An 18,347-nucleotide genomic window follows, 5' to 3' on the forward strand; every position below is an offset into this window, starting at 1 on the left:
ATCTATGTAAGTCAATAAATAACAGATCATTCAAATATGTCAATTATGACTTTTATTTTTTTAAACTTTTTGTTTTTAGAAAAAAAAATTTAAATAATCTGGACCGGATCACCGATTTTCATCAAAACTGGCCGGATCACACCCGAGTTTATTGCATGTCTGATTCGCTGCTTCATTCGAACCGAATATTTAACTGATTTATCGATTTTCGTATCAATCCAACCACGTGTCCCTTATAAATTATGAAGCACTGACACTTCAAAAACCCTGACGTGTCGTGTCCGACACTTTCGGACACTCGGACACTCCTCAACACTCCAACACGCATTATATAAATCCAAAAAAAAGTTCAAAGATTAAATTGCGTTGAGTTTTTAGTTCCAACTATTAGATTCATTGGATTATGATTACTATTTTATTGAATTTAATATAAATATTCGAAATATCTTATGTTTCTTTACAAAATTTATGAATATTATAAGTTTAGATATTTTTTTTTTTAAGTTATTGAATATTAAATATAATATATACTACATAAATTAAAAATATTATTTAATATTAAAATGTGTCCTAACGTGTCGAAATCTAACATTTTTAAAAATTAACGTGTTGGAGTGTCGTATCGTATCGTGTCACGTGTTCCTGTCACATATCCCGTGTCAGTACGGTGTTACTTAGTCCATGAACAAAAACTTACCCTACTCGTATTGGATAATCTAACCCGCAAATCAAACCTTAACACGAATATGAAAGGTTTAACACATTTTATCTCAACATTCACACGGTTATAACCAACAGGTTGGAGAATAGAGCCGCATAAAATAAAAGTTGAAAGGACATTTTGGCTTCATATTAGGTAGCAAAAAGACAAAAACTTCGAGGCTATGACAACATAAAGCATGGCAAAACTAGAACATAGCAGGAAAAAAAAATTCCCCCCATTTTTGGTGTTCCAGTCTTTTGTCTCTAGTGTAGGCTGGTTCCTCTCTTTATGTATCAGTAAGCTGAGGAAGAAGAAGAAGAAGAAGAAGAAGAGGATGAAGGTCTTATAGCAGCGAAGGAACAGTACTTCTCCTTCTGAATAGTCTCTTCCTCGTCCATGAAAATCTGCTTGCACCTGCACTCCTCGCTACAGAAGGCCCTGTCCCCTCTTCACGTATTCATGTTTCAAAACACCAAAAAATAATAACAAAATAAAGAACCCAAAGAAACTTCCTTAACATATCAATAAATATATAAACCATAAAAGATCTTAGCTTTTGTCAGAAACCAGATCAGTCAAATGAAGAAGGAACAAACAAAGCATTATTATAAATGGACTAAAAGTAAGATCTGGGTTTCAAGAGAAAGTGCAAAGTGTCAGAGAAGAAAACACTGCAAGAGACTCACTTGTACATGTAGATGTCTTTCCCTGGCAACAACCTCTTCTTGCAGAGATAGCATAGGTCTAGAAACGTTGGTTCCTTGAAAGAAGAGTGATGTGAATTCAAGGATACTGCAGAAGGAGATTGTTTGTTGTTGTTGCTGCTGAGAATCATGGTTTTGTTTATCACTTGGGGAGTTTTCTTGTTAACACCACCTTTCTGAGCTTCGAGTACTACACTCAGACCCACCATCTTTCATTCTATGCTTTCTCACTCTTCTTTTTTTCCTCCCTTCTCTGTGGTCTAAGTTGGTGGTGAATGGAAAATGTTTTGATGAAATCACAAAGGTAGCAATGAGAAATAAAGAGAAGAAAAGTGGGTCCCTTGGAGCAGTAATAAAGAACGATAAACGATTTGATTGCTTTTGCTATTCAACTGCCACGTAGCAACTTTGTAGTTTGCATTTCATTTTTGGGTCTGAAAGTTTTTGAAGGTCTTGTCTGTTTGTATTAATGTGTTTGGTAGCAGCATTTTGGCTTGGTGTATCACTGTATCCATCTACTAATCTTTTCATGGTTGATAAATTAAAAGAAAAAAATTATTTTAGAGATGAGACAAGTTTTTTTTCTTATATACTCTTTGATAATTGTGTCATTTTTTTTTTTTTTTTTAGGTGGTGGAGCCCACTAATTTGTCTCTATGACATGAGATAATTATCTCCTTTAACATAAAATTAATAAAACCCAAATTAAAAACTACTTTTTAATTAAACTCGACTAATAAGTATAAGGTGAGGATAATTTTTTATATAATTTATTTTTACAAATAATTATAAAGAAATTATTTTTTAAATTTAAATTTGTGACCTTTAAAAAAAAAAGAGTAAACACCCTTTTTAGTCCCTGTCAATATCTACGAAGTCTTTTTTAATCCCTGGCAATAAAAAAGGACCAAATTGGTCCCTGAAATTACAAAAAAAGGGCCATGTTAGTCTTTATGCATATGTCAACTCTCAAATATGTAGAGTAGCCCTTTTCTTATACTTTCAGGGACCAATTTGGTCCTTTTTTATTGCCAGGGACTGAAAAAGACTTCGTAGATATTGCCAGGGATTAAAAAGAGTGTTTACTCAAAAAAAAAAAAAATTTACCATCAAAAATAAAATAAAATGAATGACCCAATACACAGTTGCATTTAACTTTGGTGTGACCTTTTAGGTGAAGCAGTACTACTGCATCATGAGTTGTTTTGTGTTGTGTAATTGAACGTTTCAAGATAAGCACTTTTGGTTGGGTTTGTTTGTCCTTTTGCTAAATAGACTTTTTACCATGGAGGAATAATGACAATTGACAACACATAGAGCATCATCCACGTCTCTTTTCAAATGCTATGTTGTGAAGGATTAAGTTTAGGATACAAGTTAAAGAATTAAAATCAAACAAATATTTTAAGACATTAAAAATAATTTATTTTTTCATGGAATAATTGAAATAATTTATTTATTAAATAATATAGTTAAGGAAAATATTAAATTGCTTTAATTAGAGTACTTAGGGTACTAGTTCATAAATACCTTTTTAATTAGTGTATTTAGAAACTAAATGACTACATTGAATTAATAAAGTACGATCCAATTGGTAGATGACTGAGTTCCAAATGAGATTTGATTCAAAAATATTTTGTTGGTAGAAAAAAAATCTATCTCGATAATCTTTACGATTTGAAAAAATTAATCTATCGGTTGCGGCTACTAAGTACTAACTAAAAAAACGGCTGCATTGGAATATATGACTGGACTTCTGCCGGGTGATTCTTTTATTTTATCACAGATAATCATTGGATTTTCTATTTAAAATTTAGGGTTTTATAAGAGTTATGTGGTAGGAAAAGTGATTGTGTAATGTTATAGAGATTCGTTTTGCGTGCTTTAATTTTATTTTTATTTTTTTGTTTTAAAAAATGCGAATCTCACAAAATATTATGTGTAGGAAACTTTTTTGTATCATGTAACAAGATAGATACAAATCCCTTAAATTTATATCATTGGGTAAGAGAACTACTATTTAAAAATGTGATAGAATTTTTAATTTTTTATTTATTTTGATTAAGTTCCTTTTGTTATATCGCATTTGTTTGTTTGTTTTTTTTTTTACCGGAAGGGCCAAAATAACAGTGGTATGATTTTTGTAGTACACTGTTGGATTTGCAGTACAGCAGTAACTGGATTGGGACTTGGGTGGGACCAACATTTCTTGTTTGTATAATATTGGACAAATGCTGCAATAAATTAGGAAGCAGAAATTGATTGTTGAACTCGTGACCTGTTTGTTTTTTTTTTTTTTTTTTTTTTTTTTAATACAATGAGCTGGTTTTTACACTCATCCCACTAGTCATGTATAAACAGAAGCATAATTCATGATTCACCTGTTTATGTATACATACATATATACAATCACATTGGAAGTACAGACATGTTTAGGTATCATAAAAAAAGAATAATAAAACTCGAAAAGATAATCATGATTATGTATTGAAGAGTAAGCTCAAAAGAGGAAAGGAAAGACATTACAACTTGTCCATTTAGACGCATGCATTTTTATTTTTATTTTTTTTTGGAAAGAATATACGCATTATCATAGAGGTAATAGTAATTTGCTATCCATCTCAGCATCAGCCTATAACAAAGCAACACAAACAATCCGTAGTAGACCGGGAGAGGCAAAAATTAGATAATATAATCATATGCTCAATACATTTGGCATTTACCTATTAATCACGCATATATGCTTTCATTTTCATGCTTGTCAATAATTGTTTTGCATTATCTTTATGATTATCTTTTCCATTGACCTGGTGTCGGATATTTTTTTTTTTAGTTTTTCTTTTTTTGTAAGCAGAAGTTAGGCCAAATAAATTTTTACAATTTTTTTTTATAATAACAAGAACTCTTTTATATAATAAAGAAAAAAATTAAAAGCCAAAAGTTCCTAGAAATAGCTTTTTTTTAAACTCTTATAAATTTTTCTTGAAATGATGTATAAAAAAAAAAAAATTCTTGAAATGAGATTTGAACTTTTAAGTAACTTATTAGAAAAAAAAGAAAGAGTACTGAATATCCTTCATTGTCCATATCAGATAGTACAGAGATGATGTCATATATACACACGTGAGGAAGGATCTAGATCCTTTAGCCTAACAGAAAGTGGAAAAAATAACAAACTCTGCAAAAGAGCAAAAATAAACTTTTTACAACAGAATTCCTATTCCTCAATTTACAATTGTATCCTACAATTCTAACACTTCCCCTCAAGGTGGGAAGTAGATATTTATAATTCCAATCTTGACAAGAAGTTGAGTAAAGTGTGCAGGATATAGAGGCTTTGTCAGCAAGTCTACTAATTGATTCTGTGAGCCAATGTGCAATGGTTTGACTTCACCTTTGAGAATCTTTTCCCTAACCAAATGACAATCAATCTCTATATGCTTTGTTCTTTCATGAAACACTGAATTTTCTGCAATATGAATGGCTGCCTGGTTATCACAAAATAATAAAGCTGGACCATCATTCTTTATGCACAAATCACGTAACAAAGACTTTATCCAAACCAATTCACAACAAACATTAGCCATTGCCTTATATTCTGCCTCTGCAGAGGATATTGACATAGTATTCTGTTTCTTTGATTTCCATGACACAAGTGATTCTCCAATAAAAACACAAAAACCAGTAATTGACCTTCTTGTATCTACACATGATGCCCAATCAAAATATGCAAAAGCTTTTAATTTCACACTGTTATTTTCTACATAAAATAAACCTTGACCAACAGTCCCTTTAATATATTGAAGCAATATATGTGCTGCCTACATATGAGGTTCTCTAGGATGAGTAAGAAATTGGCTTAATTTATTTACTGCATAGGACAAATCTGGTCTAGTAATGTTAAGGTATAACAATCTACCAATTAGCCTCCTATAAGAAGTAGGGTCATCAAGTAACTTTCCTTCTTCTAAGGATAATTTAACATTCGGTTCCATAGGACAAGTTTTTGGTTTACATCCCAAAAAACCAGAATCTGCCAAAATCTGAAGAGCATACTCTCTTTGACTTAAGGCAATGCCTTTTTTACTACGGGTTACTTCAATACCAAGAAAATACTTTAGATCTCCAAGGTCTTTAAGCTTGAAATGTTTATTCAAGAAAAGTTTCAAACAGTAACTCTTGAAGAGTCATTACTAGCCACAATTATATCATCAACATATACCAAAAGAGTTAAAAAAATTCCCTCAATTTTGATAAAAAGAGAACAATATGCACCTGATTGTTTGAAGGAAGCAACTATTAAGGTAGAAGAAAACTTAAGGAACCATTGTCTAGATGCATGTTTCAAACCATATAAGGATTTGTGTAATTTTCAAACAAGGTTAGTAGGTAAACACTCCCCCTCATGGTGATAGTCAGGAGGAGGAAGCATGTAAACTTCCTCAGATAAGTCACCGTGCAAAAAAGCATTATTGATATCAGTCAAGGACCAACCAGAAATAAAGGCCAATGCCAACAAGATGCGAACTGAACTAATTTTAGCAACCAGGAAAAAAGTGTCAAAATAATCAATACCCTCTTGTTGAGAAAAACTTTGAGCAACCAATCTTGCCTTATACCTTTCTAGAGAACCATTAGAATTCAGCTTACATTTATACACCCATTTACAGCCTATAGGACGCTTACCAGGAGGAAAGGGTACCACAGACCAAGTCCCATTGGACTTCAAGGCATCCAATTCCAACTTCATGGCCTGCTGCAAGCGGGGGTCTTTGGTGGCTTCATAGAAAGAGGAAGGCTCAATGTGACAAGAAGCTGAATTAACAAAGGCCCTGAAGGAAGGGGATAAATGAATATATAACAAAACAGATGATAGAGGATAGGGGCAGGGTGTACAACTAGAAAATATAAAATCCTGCAAGTGGGGGGGGGGGGGGGGGGAGGTTTGGTTTGACGGATGGCCTGGAAGAAGAGATAGGATGTTGAGTGGGAAGGATGGAATCAGAAAAATTTGAAGAATTGAGGGAAGGCTGAGTAAGAAAAGGAAAAACAGTTTCATGAAAAACAATGTCACGAGTAATAAGAATTCGATTGGTAGTGAGATCAAGGACTTTATATGCCTTGTAGCTAGGGGCTAGCCAAGAAAAACAACGGGTAGAGCCCTTGGAGAAAATTTGTGCCTATCACGGGGTAAAGTAGAGACAGCCAAAAGATCAAAGATGAGAATAGGAAAGAGGCTTGCCACGTAGAATCCGATACCATATTAGAAAAAAAGAAAGAGTACTGAATATCCTTCGTTTGTCCAAATCAGATAGTATAGAGATGGTGTCATATATATACACCTATGAGGAAGGATCTAGATCCTTTAGCCTAACAGAAAGGGGAAAAATAACAAACTTTGTAAAAGAGCAAAAACAAACTTTTTACAACAGAATTCCTATTCCTCAATTTACAATTGTACCCTACAATTCTAACATAACTTTTAAACTATAAATTTTATGTAATTACCAAATAATTTTTAATTTTTTTTAAACTTTTTTTTTAGCTTTAACTTAAAAATAACTTTTAGTTTAAAAAAGAAAGAATCCAAATAAACTCCTAATTATCCATTTTGAAACGTGATATCTAAAAAAAATGGATCCGATCTTTATTTATAATTTAATCACGCAACTGAACACCATATTTTGATCGGAATATTAGCATAACTATTTTATACAAAAATAAAAGAATTTAATTAATAATAATGATAACAAAATTCAATGAAAATATTTTAGACTTGCTACATTTCGCTTTATTTATTAGACATCCTAAACTTATAAAATAGAAGTTGAAGAGTGACAAGTGGTGAAATAAATCGTGAAATCTAGAATAATATAAAATTAAATTAGAAATTTAAAGAAAAAACACAAAACAAAAAAACACAAAACATAATGACTACAATTTTCAAACTTTTTACCAAATTATATTTATTCAAAATTCTTCTGAACAATTACGTACATTGATAATATAATCTATTTAGTTTAAATATATAATTAACTACAACATCTTCAATATATTTTATAAATTCGTCTAGAGCTTTCCGTGGCGCCATAACGCAAAGGAATCCAGGAATTGGATCGAAAGAATAATACAATATTATCCTTAAATATGTGAATCAACTGATATGAGTTTGTTCTAAATTAACCTGATCTCAAGTTCGAATATTGAGTAACTGTGTTAAATTTTTTGGCAAATGAGAGCTATATTGTCTGTGTGGTCATGTTCGGTTTTATCGGATTAGTCGAATAATTGATAAATTGATATATAAATTTAAAAAATAATAATAATAGAATATTAGATCGAAGAAGAATTGAGGAGGGTATGTTTTAAGGGTATAATTCTCACCATCCAGAAGCTTAGAGAATAGACACTTGGGGGCGATAAAGAAAGAGTACCCGCTTTAAGGGTAAGTTTGCTTGCAACAAAGGGCAGTGACCGTAGTGAAAAATTGAAAATGAAACGACATAGCGTGGACGGGCTCCTTTTATTTATTTTTCTAATAAATAAACAACACCTTAACACATAGTCACAATGGGTTAAACTGGAAAGGTGAACCTTGAGAGATTAGGGCCTAGAGGTAAATGTTTTGGGCTCAAACGACAAAAATGTTCTTGGGCTATTTGTGATGGCTAATATGAACAACAAAAATTTCTGATGCCTAAAACCATATGCTTTTTTTTTTTAATTTAATTTAAAGATGTATTCTATATCAATTAATGTTTTTTAATTTTAAGAAGCTAATTTTAGTCCTAATTTTTTTTAATTTTTTAAATATTTCCTTACTTATTTTAGTAATTATTTATAGAGATTAATTTTTTTGACAAATATTTTATTTCTTAAATTTTAGGGACAAACTATTTTTATTTAAATAAAGTTAAAAACTTTATTTTCTTAAAAATTGGGCCTTAGTTACTCTTTTAAATATTGGAAAATGATTTAAGAACCTCATGACAAAGAAATAAATTAACAAACTAATTTATTCAAATCCAAAGATATATTTAAAATTTAGAGGGTGTTACAATATGCATATTTTTTAAATCTGATTATGTTAATTAGCTTGTATAGACAACAAACACCATTCCCTTACAAAAGACAACTATATCCTTATTTCTTTGAGCCTGTGCTTACAGAATGTTGCACTTACCCTTTAAATAGGAACTTCACTGCCTGTGAGTCCAAAGCCATGCTGCCATTTAATTTCTTATTTTGCTATGAATTTTTGCACTTACCAATTGATTCATAATTAGGGAACTACTACAGTCATGGATAGTTATTTGAGAAATGCGGTTGCTTTCAAATAAGTAAACATTTCTGCCAAATTTGGTCGCTTATGTCTAATGTCCAGTCTATTCGAATGGAAGTGATGTGTCATTAGATTTGGGAGTTAGATCAAAGAGTATACGTATTTCTTTCTTTCTTTTTTGACTCTCCTTTATTATTTTATATAATTGTATAGGAGAAAATATGTTTTTTTTAATGTTATATGAGACAATCATTTCATTTTTTACTACGCTTAAAATTTAAACTCAAAATTTTCTTTGTTTTGTATACCCGCAATCATTTCATTCTTGACTATGCTTAAAATTTTCTTTGATATTGTATACCCTCAATCATTTCATTCTTGACTACGCTTAATTACGTATTCAGAAAACAAAAGGAAAGATATTATCTCACGAAAACGTACATATGAATGACACAAGACAATGATGTTTTCGTTTGTTCACAAGCGCATTCACCGTATTGTCCCTTTTTTAAATATAATATATTTAAATGTTATGGAATCAATTTTTTTAAACTGTTGTTACAGTATCATAATCGTTGAGGTAGTCAGTTACTATGAACTGGACACGTGTCATATCTTCAACAGCTAGAAACGCAACTCATTTAATCCAAAATCACAATACAAGGTAGCTATTTTAGTGCAACTAGGCCTGTAAATCGCTAAGAACGTGACACATGTTCCATCTATATAATTAACTGACTACCTCAGCAACTATATATATAGTGTCGTGGCAGTTTAATTTTTTTTTTCGATTCTATAACATTGAGGTATATTATATTTAAAAAAAGGGCATTACGATCCATGTCCTTATTCGTAAATGAAAGTACCATAATATTTCTTGTCATGTGTTCGTGCACATGCATGCATGTTTCTTTGTGGCTACAAAACATGCTATCGCATGCTTAAGCCTTCATAAAATAGGTAATCCAGCCTTAACAAGTCATGTATATCCATCAATCAAAAAAGAAAAGCGTCATGTATATCCCACTCGTTTTCAACGTGGTCTAAATTTAGAATTTTGTAATTTGACTTATATTCAACAATTAGAATATCTTTTTATCTTCAACTATATTGGAATATACTATAATTAATCATGTTTAATTTCTTTTATTTTTTACAGATTCCTTCAGTTGAGCTCAAGATTTTACACACGTGACTTGCTTAATATATTTTTGTTAATAAGTATTGTATAAAAAAAATTGACATGATGATTTATTTAATATTTAATAGTATTCCTATGATTATTGTGATAAAGTAATAATAGACAGAATTAATATTTACAAATAATTGCGGTAGCTAATTTAACTTCTCTTATAATTTTAGTTCAAAACAATGTTGTGGAGTCGGGGAAGCGTTACGATGCGATCGGTACCCTTCAAAATGTATACAATCTTTAAGAGTTAAGTATTATATATTTATACCTGATTTTTTTATCATAATCAATGATCGCCTCCTCTCAAAACTTAAAAAAAACCCTTTAATTACTATTATTATTTTAATTTTTTATAATTTAAATAGTTGTAATTTTAAAGAAAAATATAGGTTATAATTGGTCTCATAATTTTTTTTTCAGACTGCCACTGTTTCATAATCTTATGTTAAAATATAAGATTATTATAAAAAATATTGACTACAAAATTTGATTTGCTGGTGACAAACTTATGATATTTAACCAAGTGGATGAAAGTCAGATGAAAACACAAATTGAATAAATGGGGAGAGAATTTGGGTTTAATTACTGTCAAATACATATTTGGAGAAGAGAGAAGAGCTTTAACTGTGACTATGCTCTAACTTTGAATTAATCTCATAGAGAGCTCAAAGAGTTGAAGCTTATGTATATAATTGTAATTACATTTTCTACGCCACTAACACGTGGTTAAAATATAAATTGATCAATTTGTTTGCTCATCCAGTTATATGAGTTTCGGAATAGAAAATTTAATTGTATATATGATCTAATACAAATCAGTAATCAGATAACTCTACTATTACAGTTTGTAGACAATGGCACCAACTTGCATGTAGCCAGCAAGGAAAAAAAAATACCAAAAAAACAAAAAATGGGTTATGCAAATGCATATACATAAGCATAATCACAACAAAAATAAGTAAGTACAGTCATTTGATCTTTCATGTGTCTTGGAGAAACGCCATGATTTTCGGAGTATATATATATATATATCCTTCCCAATTCAAGCAATCAATTCGGTGCAACATCACTTTTCGAAGTTGTTCTCATTGAGGAAGACAATACCTTCTTCACATTTGAATGTTTGGTCTCCATGTGCTAAAGTGCCATTACATGAACTCTTTCCAACCAAGCTTTTTGCCTTCAAAGACTCTCTTTCCCAATCTGTGTTGTATACCACAACTAGAATTGAGACCACACATGCTATCTGCGCTGCAAGCAGCCCATAACATAGACCCACCAACCCTAGTCTCCAAAAAAATGCCAACACTATGGCCACTGGTGCTCCCACCAAGTAAAATGAGTAAAAATTTATCCCTGCCCCAACACCAGGTCTTGCACTTCCTCTAAGTATTCCACAGCTTGTTGTTTGTGGACAATTTGCTAGCTCACACACTCCAATTATTGGTAACACAGCCATGGTCAATTCTAACACCTCTTTGTCACTTGTGAACACTCTTCCCCATTTTTCCCTCCCTAATGTGGTCCACAACAAACCCAATATTGAGCTTGCAAGGGCCATTCCTATTGCTACTATAGTTGACAACCTTGCCCTTTCGGGTTGACCCGCCCCGAGTTCGTTCCCTACTCTAGTTGACACTGATGCACTTAGTGCTGTTGGCAATGTGTACATAAGTGAAGTGGTTTGTATCACTATGCCAGCAGTGGCTAGAGCAACACGAGGGTTATAAAGGTAACCTGCTAGAATTGTCATGAACTCGTACCACCACCACTCCAAGCACACACCTAGACAACTTTGTATAGAGAACCTAATTAGCATACCCCATTCTTTGCCTAGTGTTGTAGTAGTAGTAGTGGTATTATTATTATTAACACTAGTTGAATTTTGTGGTTGTGACAAGGGGCATGATATCAATAATGGCATAGACAGTGACTCTTTTGATGAGACGTGCATATAGAACATGTATGATAGAAGGAAGAAAAGGGTGTTGAAGTTTGCAACAAAAGATGAAATAGCAATCCCGGGTACACTAAGGTGAAGTTTGAAGGTCAAAAAAGTAACGAGTGGGATGTGTATAAGAGTGGAAAGTAAAGTGCACAACATTAGTGGCCAAGTTGTCCCTTTGCCACGTAAATAGATTCGAATTGGGTGAAGGAAGCTATTGGCAATGAGGTCAGGGATTGAGAAACGACAATAGAGGCTTGCCACTCGGGTTATATCAGGGTCTTGATGAAGACATAGCATGAAAGGTTCAAGCTTGAGCCACAAGAGACAAATGGGTAGTGAAGCTAGCAATAACATGAAAATTGTCCTTTGTAATGTGAGAGAGACCAAGGATAAGTTTCGTGAACCAAAAGCTTGGGTGCAAAGAGGGTCCATGCCCATGGCTAAACCTGATAGGACAGAGTAACCGGTTATGTTGGTGAATCCTATGGCTAAAGCACCACCAGCTAACTCGAGACTTCCCAACCTTCCCATGCACGCAACTAAGATCATGTTTTTAAGGTAACCCACAAGACTCATGGTTGCTATTGGGAAACCTATGTCTGCCATTCTCTTTATCTCGTCCACTACCTATCAAACAAAAAGCGTTAGTATATTATATATAAGTGGTGAACAAGTGATCAAAAAAAGAAAATCATGGGAAGAGTGGAAGGTTATGAAAGGGATTTGTAAGGTCTTGTACCTCAGCAGTTGTCGGGTATGTCTTTTGAGGTTTCTCCTCCGCAAGCATCTTTAAACGTTTAGTTTTGCTTTTCTTGTTTCCGTGTGTGGTTTGAGATATATATAACAAGGAGAAACACAATGAGAGAGTGAATGAGATAGTGGTGTGTGTTTTCTTCTACACAAAACACTCCTCCAAGTACAAAGGGAGAGGGGACCAGGAAGGAAGGAGAGAGAGGAGAGGGAAACAACAAAAGTGGGTGTGAGACTTGGAAGCAAGCAGAGAGACCTTTATATAAGGTTTGGAGGTGGTGGGGTACGTTTATATATGCGTTTGTTAGCATTGTTGGGCTTCTTTGAAAGTTGAAAAGCTATATTACACTATTAGTACAAGAATGATTCCAAAAGCCTAAACCAACGCCTTTGAAGTATACAGCTCTACGCACTGAGTTAAAGGGGCTACTTTTGATTCAATTCCTAAATCAGAAACCAGTCAATAGGAGTCTAGTACATAGACTTGTTATTGCATATACTTAATGATATAGTTATGTTATTTGAATTTATCTAGTACAATAATGTTAAGAATTATCTCAAAAGTTTATACTTAGAGAAGAAGGTCCAAGAACAATCATTATTAGTATTTCTAACATGGGAGAGAGGTCATGAAGAAATGGATTCAAATCCTTTTATATTACTCATCAATTAACACGTGACAATGTGATTTAACGAGAGAGAAAAACACAAAAACAAAATTAATAGATCCTATATAAATATTGATGGATCTTATAATTTTTTTTGTCTTTAGTTATCATGGCAAGATATTATTAATATATGGGAATTAATTTTCTCATTTTACATGAGAAAATTTTCTCATACTATTCACTCAATACATAAGTGGAGTTCACAAAAAAGTAAAAAACACAAAAAAATAAATATGGAATCTACCTTTTAATTGTGTGTGTAATATGAGAATCTTTTCTCATGTAAAATAAGAAAAGATTAACCCTTAATATATTAGTAAGTAATATGAGAGAATTCAAACCATCAAATTACATGATAACTATAACACATAATTAAACTGTGCGCCAATATTTTCAGCAGTGGACATACGTGAAACCCTTTTCTTTGGTAATGGTATTACTATGGAGCCTGCACATGTCACCTCATTCGAACTCAAGAATTGATATTCTCTTCTAATTAACCAATTTGTAAAAAACAATCTCAATCCAAAAGCTTAAGACGTTGTGTGAGTTTATATTAATAATTTTATATATCTTTAACACAAGTCCTTAATTAGAACATATTTGTCACTAGAATTGGGTAAGAAATAAGGAGCATTAAGAGATTGCATGTGGTTTTAAGTTTTAATTTATTTTTTTTGTAAAGGGAAAAAAATTAGTGTCATTATCTTTTGAAAAAAAAAAAAAAACTCAAAAAAAAATTAATCCATTTGAGTGGAGTATATATAAATGCGGAGTTCAAGCAAACAAAAATAACGAGTTACTCATTGATACGTATAACTCAAAACAGAATCTAAAAAATATATACCTAAGGGATATATATGAAAACTCTAGAATGTGCACTAGTGCTGCAAGAGTTAAAACTCAAATCCCTTATTTAAACCGTGCGATATATGTATTCATCAACTGATTCTCGAAACCCTCTTCTATACTTATCCTACTTTATCACTTTCCCAAATATGTAGAAGCATAGGCACCTTCTCTGCCCCGTAAGAAATGCATGTGTGTTGTATTACCAGAAATTTCATCTTCACGTTTAAAAAGAAGCTATAATTGTGCATGTGAGCCAGAACATTGCTATTATAGCCCTACTGAGGTCATGGTTGACGTATTTTGGGTCCTGATACAGTCCTCTGTGTATTTTGGGAAATAACACGTCTGGCTTCTTGCTATGTATAATTAATAGTGCTTTATTATTTGTTAAAAAACAAAAATAGTGCTTTATTATAATTTTTTTATATGTTTGTATTTACATTGATAAAAAAATCTCACATAGCATAACATGTGTTGAAGTCTATCTTTAAAGGAGGTTTTCTATATATATATATATATATATATATATATATATATATATATATATATATATATAGAGGTAAGATCTTTTGATACCAGTGTCAAATTTTAAATTTGACACCTCATCTGAGAGCCGTTAGATCAAAAAAGATCAACGACTCTGATTTGTAAGTATGTGACACCATTGATCTTTTTTGATCTAATGGCTATCAGATGAGTTGTCAAATTTGAAATTTGATACTGGTGTCAAAAATTTCTACCTTATATATATGTATATCAGCAAGTTATTCTTATATCGACGTAAGAATAAATAAATTTATACTTAATCTTGATTATTGATTTACTTATATCCCATAACTCGTGTAACAAAAAATTAGAATCGTCAAATATAAGTGAAATCAACCGCCAAGATTAAAGGTATAACTTACACACTCACACTGACACACACACACATATATATATAGAGTGAGAATCATTTTACACCTATGTAAATGATATTTTCAATCTTGACAGTTAATTTTGCTATATCTAATAAATTTAATTTTTTTAGTTATGTGAAATATTTAATACAAGTGGATTAATTAATGACAAGAAATAAGTATAAAATGTTTCCAAAAAAAAAAAAGGCATAAAACTTTTTATTCTTATAATATTATAAATATAACAAGATATATATATATGGAAAAATATTTCTCCGACAACTTGAGATAAGTTTATCTCCGGTCACCCCAAAACAACGTCGTTTTATTTAATTATTTTCTTATATTAATTGATTCACCTTTGAATAGTCATGATTCCTTTTTTCTCTCTCTTCTTTTATCACCATTGATCCATCTTTGTACGGTTATGATTTAGTAGCCGGAGATAAAATTATCTCAAGTAGCTTGAAAAACCATAAGCTCATATATATATATATATATATAGAAAAATATTACTCTCATGCACTCACAAATCAAGGGTGGAGCCCATTCTTTATTTATTCTCTCTCCTCTCTCTTCTAAGTTATGAGTGTACAAGAAAAGAATTATTTCATGTCACGTAAAAGTAATATTTCTATATATATATATATATATATATATATATATATATATATATATATAAATAAAGAGAGAGGGTGCTGGGAGTTTCGGAGAATCTTTCTATTAATGGCTTTTTATAATTTGCTAGTATAAGGTCACTTCAGTGAGTCATCGCGAGTAGGGCCTGCGAAACAAACAGCATTAGGGTTTTGGGGCCTTCGGTCCGCATCAGAAAACAGATTCTAATAAAATTAGATTGTATCGGAAGCAAAAAATTGCCTTTAATCACATGTATGCACCAAGATATTTTTGATATGAATCCAAAATCACAGAACTGCTCAAACCTCACTACCACCTTTCCGATTGGAGCACGCACCTTGTCCAAAAAAGTTACTACACCCAGCTTGTAATTTGTATATGTTAATATTGTCCCCCCCACACCCCTCGAGGGTTCTCCCCTTAGCTCCTCCATTTACGTGGTACGCTAGTATATACTTTTTATTGCAAAAAATTAAAATAAGCACTTTCTGTTCCATGCTGATCCTTTACACACATATTCCTTACGATTCAATACGACAGGTAAAGGTGGTTTTACACTAGTAAATCCATTATAGAACTTGGGCGGTTAGTGGAAATGTCAAGCATTTGATACACAAATATATTATATAGTTTAACTAAAGCATGTCATGCCTATTATAAGCTGCATGGCTAGCCACGTTTGCATCTTTTTTCACCTTTTATGACTATTTTGTTGAATGGTAACAAATTCGCTTGAAATTAGGCGTGCAAATGTGCTTTCAAACTTCATGACCACCGAATTAGAAGGCTCCTTTAGACCATCAACCCCCTTTGAAGACTCTTAACACTTTTATCATTCAATGTTACCCGTTACCACCCAAAAAGTGCTGGTCATCTTTGTCAAATATTGCGCCAAGACTTTTACCGATTACAAACACTAAATTTTATGCCCCTTCCAATAAGCCTTCCCTTTTTCTGAAAGAATTTTCCTTTTTCTATGTGACAGTTGTTTAGCTTCTTTTATTTCCTGTGCTAGCTATACGAATAGGATCTTTTATAGACTCCTTTATTAGAAATTAGTTCACATTAATGTGTAACTTGTTCATATATCTTGGTACATTGAGAAGTCTCATAACTACTTTCTAGATTGCTATTTAAATTTCTACTTACCTAACCATCCAAATACATTCAGATAATGGTGCCTTTCTCTTTGTCTCCGTGCTATGCTTAACATAAATCCTTAAATCATATAAGTCACTCAAATCCATTTATATTTGTATATATTATCCTCTTTATTAATTATGTCTTGAATTTATAAAAGAGAAGCAAAATGTGATGATGCGCATGTAAACAATTATTTCAACTCAAAAGCTTAACCTAATGAGTGATTGGGCACCTTTAATGCTAACACATCCACTCACGAAAATGCCCTTTAAGCTTGAAGCGTGAATATTGCACATACTTATTTTTTTTATTTTACCTTATGCTGACTTAATTCGACTAAAAAATAAGAGATAATAAAAATCGAACTCAGTGATCAAATTGTGCTAAACTTCTTATTTGTGCTTGGCTTTATATTTAACATCTACTGATATTCTTTCTCTGTATGTTTGTGCCTTGCGTGTTGTGTTAAATAGTGTGTGTGCGTTTATATCACTTAATTTACCGGATGAATTAATATTACATACTAACTGTTACTTGTTGTCACACTTAAATGGAACCGTGCATGTGCAATCTAGCTAGTTGCACCAAATGCCCATGGGAACCATCCTTATGATCCCCACACTAAATAATATTGTCGGCAGTTTTCATGTCTGTCAACTTTTATCTATAATATCAAATTAAGATGGGATTTAATACCTTCCTATAAGCCAATCTGATGTTAACATTTATTATGCAGTGTGGTTGTTAAGAAGGAATGATAACGTATCCAAATGTCACATCCCTCATGTTGTTGAATATAAAGTTGTACTGAATGGGTTAACCTTCGGTCCCAAATTCTCAGTCATTGTATCAAAAAATTCGAACAACCGACACGTTTCTGTTTTCTTCCCGCCATGAATGACAAGGAGTGCATATTTCATCCATCACTTCAAGATTTAGTAAAGAGAGAGATATGTCTATCTCACCCGTAACCAATTACATTATATATGGGCCTATCCCATTACCTCAATCTGACGATAAGATCTTAATCCACTAATACCTAGCACCATTAATTGTTGTTTGTTATATATAGATGCTACCTGCCCATGCTCCACTTGCTTGTTAATTGCTTTTAGGATTCTCTTGAAAAATATTTTTAGTGTTACCGGCCTATTGGGTAAATATGGCAAAATATAATCTATTTATAATATTCTGTCTTTATGATTATATCATCTGTATTCCATTTTCTCCCTTTTTAGTAATTAGGGAATATGTATTTCCATAGCACTGAAAACATGCTCCTTATGTTGGTTTGGTTTTAAAAAGTGAAACGTGTGTCCGAACCTACCTAACAAATGTTTGATAACTCTCTAAGTTAAGAGATTAAGCACTCTAGAGCTAATGTTCGTAATTGGTTATGAAATCATGATAAATTTTATTAAAATATCTTATGCTTTATTGACTAATTATTAAATTTTGTATTGAGGTTCATATAAAAAAGATATTTTCCATTAAATTTTGACTAACGAGTATAGACGATCTTATCAGCCTGCAATAATATAATAATTAAAAACAATTTGAACTAGAT

General features: G+C 32.0%; 2 protein-coding genes across 2 annotated transcripts; both read right to left on the reverse strand.

The window, feature by feature from the left end:
* Positions 1-866: 866 nt before the first annotated feature.
* On the reverse strand, positions 867-1,672 carry LOC133284048 (FCS-Like Zinc finger 15). The gene is made up of 2 exons (XM_061481000.1): positions 1,390-1,672; positions 867-1,150 (listed from the first exon to the last, which is right to left on the reverse strand). The coding sequence occupies exons 1-2, from the start codon at positions 1,614-1,616 to the stop codon at positions 997-999; spliced, it is 381 nt and encodes a 126-aa protein (XP_061336984.1). The 5' UTR covers positions 1,617-1,672; the 3' UTR covers positions 867-996.
* Positions 1,673-4,670: 2,998 nt separating this feature from the next.
* On the reverse strand, positions 4,671-12,616 carry LOC133284026 (protein DETOXIFICATION 55-like). The gene is made up of 5 exons (XM_061480977.1): positions 12,569-12,616; positions 10,952-12,456; positions 5,786-6,239; positions 5,327-5,546; positions 4,671-5,110 (listed from the first exon to the last, which is right to left on the reverse strand). The coding sequence occupies exons 1-5, from the start codon at positions 12,614-12,616 to the stop codon at positions 4,671-4,673; spliced, it is 2,667 nt and encodes an 888-aa protein (XP_061336961.1).
* Between the last annotated feature and the right edge of the window lie 5,731 nt (positions 12,617-18,347).

The sequence above is a fragment of the Gastrolobium bilobum genome, unplaced genomic scaffold (assembly GCF_033153095.1).
Source record: "Gastrolobium bilobum isolate Gb01-03AN ecotype WA unplaced genomic scaffold, APGP_CSIRO_Gbil_v1 utg7102, whole genome shotgun sequence".
NCBI classification, from domain to species: domain Eukaryota; kingdom Viridiplantae; phylum Streptophyta; class Magnoliopsida; order Fabales; family Fabaceae; genus Gastrolobium; species Gastrolobium bilobum.